General features: G+C 38.5%; 1 protein-coding gene across 2 annotated transcripts in view; it reads right to left on the bottom strand.

Moving 5' to 3' along the window:
• zdhhc14 (zDHHC palmitoyltransferase 14) overlaps positions 1-12,716 on the bottom strand; it is a 42,472-nt gene that overhangs the window by 1,680 nt on the left and 28,076 nt on the right. Inside the window, exons 5-9 of one of the 2 annotated variants that reach the window (XM_079831563.1) lie at positions 10,990-11,038; positions 8,022-8,124; positions 6,422-6,531; positions 4,018-4,120; positions 1-671 (exon numbers count right to left, since the gene is read on the bottom strand). The exon at positions 1-671 is cut by the window's left edge and continues 1,680 nt beyond it. In XM_079831563.1, coding sequence (XP_079687689.1) covers positions 300-671; positions 4,018-4,120; positions 6,422-6,531; positions 8,022-8,124; positions 10,990-11,038 — 737 coding nt within the window. In that variant the 3' untranslated portion in view covers positions 1-299. Of the gene's footprint in view, positions 717-4,017; positions 4,121-6,421; positions 6,532-8,021; positions 8,125-10,989; positions 11,039-12,716 lie in introns of both variants that reach the window. The other variant, XM_079831562.1, reaches the window with a different exon arrangement.

The raw sequence follows: 12,716 nt of genomic DNA, 5'->3' as shown, positions 1-12,716 counted from the left end.
GAAAAAAAGTCAGAATTGAGTAATAAACAATAAGACAGAATTGTGAGAAAGTTGCAATTACCTTTTTTTTTTTAAATATTTTTATTCTGTGGTGGAAATAAGCTTCCATTAAATAAAACAGCTCAGTTGAGTAATAACAGAGCTGGAAGACTAGCTTTGGTCCTCACTTGGTACTCAGGAAGTTGTTCAGGGCGGCTGCCTCCATTAAAGTATCAGAAACGTCCAGTAGAAGCTGTTGTTCGTGTGTAAAGTACTGTATGGCTTGTGGTCCAGTTCCGCAGGACGGCATTAAAAACAGCTCACACTGAACTCAGCTTTACCAAACCCCGCACTGAGTCTTCATGAAGCGAGTCCTGGCTGACTGGGTCGAAGAGCTGTGCCGGGTGAACATGGTGACCCAAATGGGTGGCGCAGGGCAAAGCTGCGGGTGGGGAGGGCGTCTCCTCCGGACTGATGAAATGTTGATGGTGTAGGTGATGGTGACAGTGGATCTCAGAGTCCCGCAGGGCCATCAGCTCTCCTCCGCAGTTGAGTCCGGGGATAGAGGAGGGCAGCGAGGGCTGAGAAGGTCCCAGAGTGGAGCACGGGCCACCCATAGAGGTCTTGGCCTGAAGGGCCGGGCCTCCGCCCAGAATGATGGGCTGACTGTGGAGCAGCGGGTTGGTGGCGGCCTGCAAAACGAATTTGGTGCTCTGAATGCACTGGTCTTGAGCACACTGGGAGGAAGGATAAAGGACAGAAAGAGAAAAGGGAAAGCCGGAAGAAGGAGGAAGTCAGACACAACAAAGAATAAAATGTTACAGAAAAACAAAGTCACAGGACTCCAAACTGCTACGGATATGAATAATACCACAAATTGTGCAGATTGTAGAGGAAAGGTGTGTGATTACTTCAGTTTGACCTGGCAGACGATAGACTATCATAAAGACTCTTCCCTGTTGGTCACCAGCATAGGTTGTGTTTTAGATGCTGGCGTGGTTTTGTTCATGGTCATGTTAAGCAGCCAGTCCATGTTGGCATTGCATAATTTGGATTCCTTCTACTTAGTGCAGGATGTATTTGTGCAAATATACCATACACTTTGAATGGCGAAAGATTACTGTTGTAAATTTATAGGTTTTTTGCTTTGGAGCCCTGACTCAGATAAGACTGGTTAGAATGACAACATAATTATTATAAGGTAATATCAAATAAAAAAAATATTTAAAAGGTTAGCAAGTGTGCTGACCAAAAGTAGAAAGAAAGAAAGACAGCAGAAGAATATAGAAGTAAGTAATATCTGGGAGAATAAGAACATGTTGAGGTCATTTTTCACCTCAATCAAAATAAAGAAATAAGACATTATATTTTTCTTATTGGAAAAGGCCTATTTTTGTACAATTAAGAAAAAGATTATTTTCATGAAAATTATGCATTTTCAATGTTTTTGATGCCTGTTTTTGAAGTTTCTTGTGCTCACCAAGACTGCATTTATTTAATCAGTTACATTGTGTATGCTGATTTCAGAAGAAATCAGTATACATGTATTAGAAATAATTCTAATATACTGATTTGCTGCTCAAGAATTAGAATTAGTAATGTTTTGTAAAAAAGTATTTTGTGTGAGTGTGCTTGTGAGATCATGTATTATCATGTAAAGCCACAATGACATTTTTTTTTTTAAAGTCCATATAATATTTTCTTCATTGTTTAAGGTGAAATGTGACCAGGATACATTTTTGTAAGATTCACCCATCTAATCTTCTTTACAGCCGATGGATGAATCTTTCCATTGACAGAAAGTATTACTTTAGAAAATGTCACAAAGATTTATGCTATAAAAATAAATTTTAATAGAAGATAAAATGTATCAAAAAAAATAACTGTAAAAAAAATATATTTTAACATAAACGCAAACATCGCTTACAAACATCTGGATCCCTAAAGGGATTGAATAATTGCCATCAAATCAGTGGCTGATGAAACCAAATCCAGACTGTGAGCTATCAGTATTCATGAGCGCTGATCTGTTCACACCAGCCCACACCGTCTCCAATTCACATTAATGCTGCTGTCAATGAATGTCTAACGGATGAGAGAATTATATCACAGATCACGTCTGTGCCAAAAAAACAGGTGTTTCACGATCAGTGCGCTATTTTGAGTAGATTCAAGTCAAAATAAGTATCCCAGCCACTGTGGTTGCACAACTAGTGCAACTTGTCCCAAGGACAATTGGGAGGGTTGCATCAGGAAGGGGCATCCAGCATAAACCTGTGCCAAATAAACTTTGCAGATAATCCAAAGCAGCCAAAAGAGAGAGAGAGAGAGATTCATGTCTGAACACACAGTTGGGTTCAGCAAATCAGTTGGGGCCCAAAAATCTGAGAGCACTAGTGAAAATGCAATTATTGAGTTAAATATATATATTTTTATCATTTTAATTAAAAATTATTATTTAGTATTATTTATAACACTAGCATTCTTTTTCTTTTTTTTAAAGAAATAACACTTTTATTCAGCAAGGATGCATTACATTGAACAAAAGTGGCAGTGAAAACTGTAAAGATTTTTTATTAATTTAAAATAAATGCTGTTCTTTTGAACTTTCTATTCTTTAAAGAGCACAACGGGTTTCATTGATATTAATATAAAATATCTGTTACTGTATTTTTGATAAAATAAACAACAAAAACGTATAATATATATATATGTGTGTGTGTATATAGGCCTATATATATACACACACATCCCAAACCACTGAATGTTAGGCCCCGTTCACACTGCAGGCAAAAGTGGCCCAAATCTGATTTTTTTGGGGTCAAGTGACCAGGTCAGACTTCTTCAGAGGTAGTGTGAACACTCAAATCTTGCCCAGATCTGATTTTTTCAAATCAGATTTAGACCACATACATATGTGGTCCTGAATCAGACCCAGATCTGATTTTTTTCAATGCGGCCGCAGTGTGAACAACCAAGGCGGATTTGATGCGACTTTTAAGTCAATCTACGTCGACATTTGTCACAATTATGCGCCGGCGAGTTAGCCCTAGACACAACAGACACAGACAGTAACATTAAAAACTTGACTAGATATGGAGAACAGCGATGGAGCGAGTCACTGGAGGGAGAGTGAGGTGTTAGCCCTAATTAGTATATGGGGAGATACTTCAATTCAAGCTAAACTAGAAGGATCCTACCGTAATCGCTCCGTTTTTGAAAAAAATAGCACACGAAATGAAAGAACGGGGACACAGAAGAACGTGGCTTCAGTGCCAAAGGAAGGTAAAGAGTCTTAAAGGTTAATTTAAAGAAGCAAATGATTCTAACAACCAAAGCGGTCGTGGTCGCATCACCTGCCCATTTTATAACGAGATTAGCCGTGTTATGGGCGATAAACCCAGCTGTCAGCCGTTAAACCTGCAAAAGGCCAAAATAACCAATTTTGCTCTCTTTCTCTTCGTTCTTGTCCTCTTCAGCACCTGCTCATTAATGTTACGGCTTCCATTACACAAACATTTTGAAATAAAAGCGAAAATGCTTGCTTCCTCCATAACCTCCCGAACTTTAGTGCAACAGCGTGCTGGGTCTGATGTCATTGTTATTGTTCTTTTGCGCATGCGGGTTAGTTTGAAACCTCAAACAGTTCACACTGGAATCAGATATAGGCCACATTTTAAAAGGTAATGTGAACAGTCAAACAAAAAAATCGGATCTGAGCAACAAATCAGAATTGAGCATTAAGACTTGCGGTGTGAACGGGGCCTTAGTGTATTTTTATTTTCTATTGAAAAATATATTATTTTTTTAATGTCCCCCTTTAACAATTGTAGCACTCAGGCTGGGTATTGTGTGTAAAACATTGAATTCCAGACTTTCGTTGTGGTCTCAGACTTTTAGACTCCACTTTCAAATTTCAAATGCTCTGCTGAAACCTTGAAGTGGTTTGAACATAAATGGCTTCATTATAAGGGCTGAAGTACAACAGACTGGACGCACACGCACACACAGTGAGAGGTCAGAGTACGGCCACCCTACCATGTGACTCTGGACTTGATTGGAGGGGCAGGCGCTGGTGCCGTTTGTCTGGGCTGCAGGCTGCGGGGTGTCTGGTAGGACAAAACCTCTTCTGTCAATCAAACTGCAAAGAGAAAGGAAGTTGATGATACATTCCATCTGTGAGTCAGGGAACGTGGGTGAGGGAGGTGGAGAGAAGAGGATCTGCCCGCGTGTGTGTCTGTGCGGAGTCCTCCTCCAACGCAACATGCCCCCACACAGAGCAGATGGCAGCCAGTGATGCTGTGCCCACTTCTGCTTTGTGTTCCTGGCTCCATGAGAAACTCATTAATGGCGTGCGGAACTCTTGTGTGGGTGTGTGAGCAGGTTTTGACGTCAGCAGGCCTCCTAACGTACCATCTGAACCGATTCAGAAACGTTCCTCGGTTATCTAATATATTCACACTTCCTGGGGTGAGAATGCTGATTGGTTTTTGCCTCTCGTATTTAAATGAATGAGTGAGAAACCTGCTGAGGTCACCAATCTTTTTACAAGATCAGCATGAATCCCTTGGCTGATATCGTGCCTGGATAATGATTTTCTAAGGAAGTTGATGAATATCTCATTTGAAATGGAATTTTTCTGTCGACTGGCAATTAAATTCTCTGATACAGAGATATGAATGATGTGAAGAACATAAAGCTTTGTTGGGAAGTATAAAGGGCTATGTAGCACATTAATGCTACCATACTATTTTGTGGTATGCAGTATGTTTAGCATCATTTATTTGTATCAATTTCTATAGCTAAAACAGTAGAGCATGGTGCTAGAAATGCCAAGGTCATGGGTTCAGTTCCCAGGGAAAGCATGACCTGGTAAAATGTGTACCTTCAATGCAATGCAAGTCCCTTCACTCTTAAAAATAAAGGGTTTCAAAAGGTGGTTTTCACAGCAATGGGTTCCACAAAGAACCTCTAAGTGAACAGTTCTTAAAAATAACCTTTTTTTTCTTAGTGTAAAGAACATTTTGATAATCTGAAGAACCTTTTTCCACCATCCTTTTATACAATAAAAAGGTTCCATGGATGTTAAAGGTTCTTCAAACCATAAATGCCAATAAAGAACCTTTATTTTCAAGGGTGTTTGGATAAAAACGTCTGCCAAACACATAAATGTAAGCAATACCCAGATGACCGACTACATTTGTCAAAATGTGATACCAACAGAACTTACATAAGATGATTTGCCCAAATGTATAAAAAAAAACTAAAAAAAAAACCTAATCATAGATATTAAAATTGTGTGCTATTTATTTTACACTGCTTGTTCTACAGACATGATAGCTCACCCAATTACTCACCCTCATGTCATTCCAAACCCACGTTCATCTTTGAAACACAAATGACGGTACTTTTAAATCCAGCTAAGAGATTTCTGTCACTCCATTGAAATTTGAAAACTTTCAAGCTTCAAGAAGTTCATAAAGACATCGTAAAAGTCATTAATTCATGTGAATTGAGCAACTTGATCTCACAGGGAAAACATTTTAAAAAGGTAGCAATTTCGTATTAATTCGTAAGATGTGAATCGTATGAAAACAAAACATACGATTTTAAGAAAAAAAGTAAGCATGAAGGTCCACCCCTTAACATAACCATTACTAGGTTGTAAGCAGATCGTACAGAAACGTTCAAATGAGATCATACAATTTCACACAAATTAGCCACCAATTCACCAATACCTAAAATAATTAGGAACTTACATTAGATATTGTTGGATTTGAGCTGTTTAACTTAATTGGTTCAATTGGTCAAGCACTCTGAACCTATTAAATCGGTTCATCATATAAAGCGATCATCTCTTTTTAGACGACTTGGATTACCATTTAAGATAACACTTTATTTATATGGTCCACTTAAAACATTCTACTAGCTATAAGTAACTTTGCAACTACAAAACTAACTCACATTAGAGTATTAGTAGACTGTCTGCTGAATATCTGCTAACACTTTATTTTGATGCTCCAACAGACAGACATTCTACTGACTAGAAGTAACTTTGCAAGCCGTCAACTTATTCTACTAACCTGAACCCTAACACCTAACCCTAACCTAACAGGCTACTAATACTCAAGAGTTATTTTTTATGAAGTTGCAAAGTTACTTATAGCTAGTAGAATGTCTTAACGGGACCATAGAAATAAAGTGTTACCCCTCTGAACTAACGCCACTGAAAAAGTAGAAGGGCACTGTTGCACTCTATACATCACACTACTTTTTGAAAACTTTGTCACCGCATACTGTCAAACTAACAAAGTTAGTAAGCAGTATACAGTATATACTGTGCAGTATGAAGAAAACGGTATACTATATTCCATTTGAACAGACTCTGAACATAAAAACAGGACAAAACAAACCAAAAAATAGCAAGAGTTCTTGGATTCACCTCGGCGGTAGAGGTCCACACAGTGCAGCGCAGCAGTTGGTGATGAAGTTTCCGTAGCTGTAGGGGTTGTAGTTGCCTTTGCCTCGTTTGGATGACCATGAACCTTTGATCTGAAACAGTGATGCGACCGTTGAGAACTACAGTAGCTGAGAGGGACAAGCTGCCAACATCAGAGCAGACACCGAGACACTGAGAGGGACGACAGGCAGCCTTAATAAACCCAGTGATAAACCAGGGTGAGGATGGAAAGGAGTATATTTTGCTACCCACTGATCTTCAAAACCAAGTCTTTTGAAGTGCTCATTAATTGTCTTCCTGTAACTGCTTGTAGGAACAACTTTCCTAGTGTCTCTTTTGATCTTGGTTCATACTGTAGTCTCATACCCAGAGGGACAAATTTAAATAAACTTTGTATGCAGGGTTCAAAATTAACCTGCAGGTGGGTAATTTGAGAAAATGTAGAGGACATTAATATTTCTTAATGGCCATGAAAATATTCTTGTCCCTTTGAAAATGGAATTAAATAGCTGTTTGTGCCTTAATATTATGATAAACAGCGATTCTGCGCAATTATGATAAACAGCATATTGATAAATTGCATTTATACTGAACTGATATACAGTCTCCATCTTTCTAAAACTAAACCCGTCACAAAAATGTTTCACATACACTACCATTTTTAAGTTTGTGGTCAGACGCAAGATATTTTAATTAATAATAAGTTTATTCAGCTAAAAAAATTATTCACTAGATTGATCAAAAGGGACAAATAAATGCTGTTCTTGTGTCTCTTCATTAAACAAAATACATACTCTGACAGTATGCAATTGTGGATGTAGATGCCTTAAATGGGTCATGACATGAGAAATCAAATTTACCTTGGTCTTTCGACATATACAGAGTTTTTTGTATCATTAAAACATCCTGCAAGTTCCATAACTTCTCGACCTCCTCATTATAAACAAAGCATTTATATAATCAAGCTCCAAAAACAGCTTGTTTTGATATTGCGGGATCAGTAACGTCACATGGGCAAATGCATTTGCATATGACTGCCTAGAGAGCAACACATCGACCAATAGTTATACATCGTCGCACCATAGGCCCCGCCCACAGGCATTCAGTCACTTAACGGCTGAAATTTGCCTACACTGAATGTGAACTTTGCATCAAAATCAAATAAAGCCCAATTATGATCACTGGATACAGTATACAAATATGCGTTCAGTTCCTGAAATACTCCACGTGCTTGAGTCTGTCGACAACAGGACAAATGGAAGAGTGAAAGAACGTTCGCTTTGGCGCGTCCGGTTTAAACAGCTTGTTTGCTCATTTCTGTCCAGACTTCAGAAGGATCCCAGCGTCAGAAAGAAGTGGATGGTTTATTTTAATGGTGTCCCAGATCATGTCATTACCCCTTTAAATTTCTCATGTCACTTACATTCCGCCAAAGGTAATTTGACTTGCATTTGCAGGCTTGGCAGGTGTTAATTTTGGACCCTGTTTGCACGACTGGTAATGGACTATTATCACAGCAGCATGTTTGATTAGTTAATGAATATTGGAGATAAAGCATAAAGAGTGAAAGAGAGGTACTCACATCTTCGTTGGTAGTCTGATTGGAGCTGATCAGGTAGGTATGAAACCCTGACAGTCCCACAATGGACCAGACGGAGAAAAAGCACACCACCACTTCCAGAACAGTAAAGCCGTCAAGGAAAACAGAAATCTATACATGTATTACAACAACCACTGTGCTGACAGCTTTAGAAATGAAAAAGAAAAGACTCCACCACTGCTATTCCAGACACCTGAATTACATCTTTAAAATGCTGAAAGTGCGCTTGACTACACCGCACTTCTGGACAGATGCCAGGGTATAGCTCTTTTCTAGGTCATTTGATGAATTTCTATTGATCATGGCACACAAAAGTTTTATAGAAATAAATTCTGTTAAGCACCTGCTTTCCACAATAAAGCGCATCTGTGATGAGCTTAATTTACACTACCATTCAAATGTTTGCATTCTGTAAGATTTTGTATGTTTCTGAAACATTCATATTCTTATGCTTACCATGGCTGCATTTATTTGATCGAAAAGACAGTAAAAAAATGTAACATTGTGAAATATTATTACTATTTAAAGGCGCTGTGTGTAAGAATGACAGCTAGTGGTTGAAATGGGTACTGCAGTCCAAATTCAAAATATTGTTTGCCCCCCGCCCCCCTTCTCCTCCTCCTCCTCAGATTCGAGTTGCCAGTTTGAGGACACGCAACAGGAAAGAGATTCAGTTGACAATGAAAGTCGAAGAGTCTTACAGTGTCTAAGTTGATGAGTTGATTTATCTGTGTTTTAATGTGCTTCCGTTCATAGAGATTTTTATATGGATGCTAATGCTGCGTTCACACCAAACGCGAATAGAGCGTCTGGCGCGAGTGATTTCAATGTTAAGTCAATGGAAAGGCGCGTTGACGTGCGTCTGGAGATCCCGCGGTGCGGAAGGTGTGTTTCGCGCGGCGTTAAGGACGCGAATCCGCCTCATTCGCGCAAATTGAGCGTCTTGCGCGATACGCGCGTTACACGCGAATGGTGCTTTTTATGCATTCACACATTTGAAGCGAATTCGCGTCTGACGCCAGAGTTAAACATTTTTAACTTTGCCGTCAATTCGCGCCGCGTTAACCAATCAGGAGCCTGCTTGCTGCGGTCACGTGGTAAAGTGACGTGATGAGAAACCCTGCATAATTTAAAAATACTACTATTGTGTCACAAAATGTAGTTTTAAGACTTTTTCAGGTGAGAATGTAGTTGTTTAAAGCTCAAATCTGTGGTTTATTTGTAAAGAGAGCGTCTATTTAAAAAAAAAAAGTTGTGAGATCCAGGCGATCACCGGGCAATCACTGCTCATAACCCCGGCGAGGGCAGCCTTTCCTCGGCCAGTCCTTCTGACGTTAGCCGCTGGCTCTGATGTCCTGTAGTGGTGCATCTTGTGTAGATCTAACGGCCGATCTTTGCTCTCATGAATCTATAATTTGTTGTCTGCCAAATCGTTTTGACTGAGGGCAAAGAGAAGTTTCATAACTTTATATTTTAAGGATATTTAAATATACATGCAGTGAAGATAATGTAGGAGTTGCCTGGACCACATTTGTGTGGCTATTAATGCTTAATATATATTTTTAATGAAAATGAAAAGAGGCAGAGTGGTGTTTTATGACATATTTCTCCTGGAGTGCCTTGAACGCGCGTCAATTTCACTTCCAGCGCTCGATTTCTATGCACATCCAATTCTCCGCGGACACGCGAATGCATTCAAAATGTTCGCGCGTGAAACTAGACGCGATTTTGACGCTCTATTCGCGTTTGGTGTGAAAGCAGCATAAGGCTTTAGGTCGAGTAGAATCTGCGATCTCCGGCCCAGTTTGTTTGCTGTGGCTTTCATGACAGCAATACTCTGTGTTTTCCGCCAACTGGCAACCCGTGGTGTCGAAATACTATTGGGTAAATTGCAACGAGCAGAATCACACGGACCCAAAAAAAAAAAAAAAAAAAATGCATATTCCGACACAGAAGCACTTCAAAGCAGAATAGCATTGTTTTTCTGAGAAATTAGTATGTAAACTCAGCTTGTTTCCTAAATATCTGCAAACATATTGTGGTATTTTTATGCTTTAGTACAGTCAGAAATGTACATACAGCACCTTTAAAACAACTGTTTTCTATTTCAATATATTTTATAATCCAATTCATTGCAGTGATTTAAAGCTGAAATTTCAGCATCATTATTCCAGTCTTCAGTGTCACCTTCAGAAATCATTCTAATATGCTGATTGGTGCTCAATAAATATTTATATTATTATCTGCTTAATATGCTTTGTGGAGATATATTTTTTTCTGCATTAGAAATAAAAATAACAAAAAAATCAAAACAAATTTCTCAAGCCAACATAATTAAATTGATTAGCACAAAATAAAAATAAGCTAGTAGAATAAATCTAACAAAATTTATGCTTAAAACAAGGAAACAAAGAAACTTAATTCAAAATATATTCCTGAAAAGAATGCTTTGCCTCACAACTATATTTAGATATTTTACCGATCAAAAATACTGATTAAGATAACAATTTGCAGTTGTACCCAGCAAAGGTTGTTTTTGCTAGCACTAGCATGTGTTGACATTCTTGCTTATGAGAGTGAGTCTATCATGAAGCAATAAATGATGCATGACAAGCTAATAATTGACCGTGAGCAGGAAGCAGTCTCACTAATGAACACGACAACGAGACGACGTCCCCTCGCTAATACAAATCACTGTTCTGCATATTTGCGCAGACAGAGAGAAGATCTTTGTCTTGCTGTTTTCCTTCCCAAGCCAATCTCTGATATGCAAGTCTTTCCACAGACCATATTTAATAACATATTTCTTTCCATAGACGCATAGCAATGAAGATGTAGAGAAAGTCAGTGTGGGCTGCTTTTCTGCAATTGTGTTCTAGAGGTGTGGAAACCAGAAATAGACTCCTATTGCACAGCCTCTTCCCACACACACACTTTAGTGAAAGGATATCTGGCAGGGCTGTCTTTGAGAGCACTAAGAAAGCCAGTCCTGTTGGATCCTGCAGGAAAAAGCACTGGTTATGTAACAAAGAAAAGCTGTCACAGGAACATGAAACAAGTCTCGAATGAAAAAGCAGGCGGCATATTGAGCAAAGAGTCACTGGAATAAGAAATTAACCAGCAGCTGTCTTACAGATGTCTGCAGACACTCTAAATCCTAGTTTTATGGAATACCATGCGGCATGCATTAGCAAATATCACTAATTAATATGGCAAAGAATTCATTACTTAAAGGGTTAGTTCACCCAAAAATGCAAATTATTCCATAATTAACTCACCATCAAGCCATCCTAGGTGTATATGACTTACTTCTTTCAGCCAAACACAATCGGAAGTTATATAAAAAAATATCCTGCTTCTTTTTCTAAGCTTTTTAATGTGAGTGAATGGTAACTTAGATTTTGAAGCCCCAAAAAAAGCATCCATACATCATACGGCTTCAGGGGGTTAATAAACTGAAGCGATGCATTTTTGCAAGAAAAATATCCATATTTATAACTTAATAAACTATATTCACTAGCTTCCCGTAACGGCTGTCCTAGTTCCGGCAAAAGAGTAACCTCTGACCCGACATATGACGAAGGATGTAGGAGTAGCGTAAACGTAGGTGAGAGTACACGCCTCTCTTGGTTCAAACAAATAGGACAAACTCAATCTCCTCTTTTATAACGAAATCCTGACATTTTCTTTAAAAATTCTCATTTTAGACTTAATTCATGTTTTGTTTTGCTCTATACTCTGCGTCTCCACGTTCATCAATACGTCATGCGTCCGGTCAGAGGTCACTCTTCCGCCGGAACTCGATTCACATATGGCTGTTACCGGAAGCCAGTGATTATAGTATATAAAGTTATAATATTATTGAAATTTTTTGGGATGCTCCAATATTTCGGCTGTCGAAAATGATCGGCCAAAAATGGCATTTTGGTTTTTTGTCCGAAAGAGATATAAGGCCGAAAATATATGCCGCCCTGCCCCATCCCTCAGTGTTCAGCATTCAGGTTTCACTCTCACGTAACAATTTTTGTAACTTTGCAAGCAGCTCTGCATCTGAAGATGCACAAAAAAAAACTCCACAGGAAAAGGAGAAGTGCTTACAAGAATTTATGGTATTCTTTTTTTAAAACTTGTATTTAAATATACATTTGTAATGATGTTGTAATTTAATACATTTAAAATGTATATGGTAAATAACTGCAAATGTAATATCAAATAGCAAAAAAAATTTTTTTCCATGTATTAATGTGTATTGTCCCTGGTTAAATACATCAATAAACAAACAATATCTCTGTAATTGTATTATCCAGGACTATCAAGGCCAGAAAGAACTTAGTAATGTACATGTACTTAGAAAGTACATGATACCATGTTTTCTGAATTACCTTGGAGTATATGGATAAGTATATGAATAAGTAATATCTGTAAGTATATGAAAATCCTCATGTAGTACCACGTTAATTTCAAAGTATCGTGATATTCCAATTTGATATCATCACTGGTGCACCAGAGAGACTAAAACAATCCCTAAGCCACTGTCCTGACACTCCCAATGCAATCACCTCCTGGACTTCAAAGTCAGCCACTGTGTTTAATGCTAATGGTTTCCAGAGGGCATCTGAGGAGAGATTCGCGGGTAAATAAAGCCGCACTGAGTGTGCCCTGTCCAATAAACATCTT

This window comes from Gobio gobio, assembly GCF_949357685.1.
Source record: "Gobio gobio genome assembly, chromosome: 12".
In the NCBI taxonomy this organism is placed as follows: Eukaryota; Metazoa; Chordata; class Actinopteri; order Cypriniformes; family Gobionidae; genus Gobio; species Gobio gobio.
This window is presented reverse-complemented; position numbering and strand designations above follow the sequence as displayed.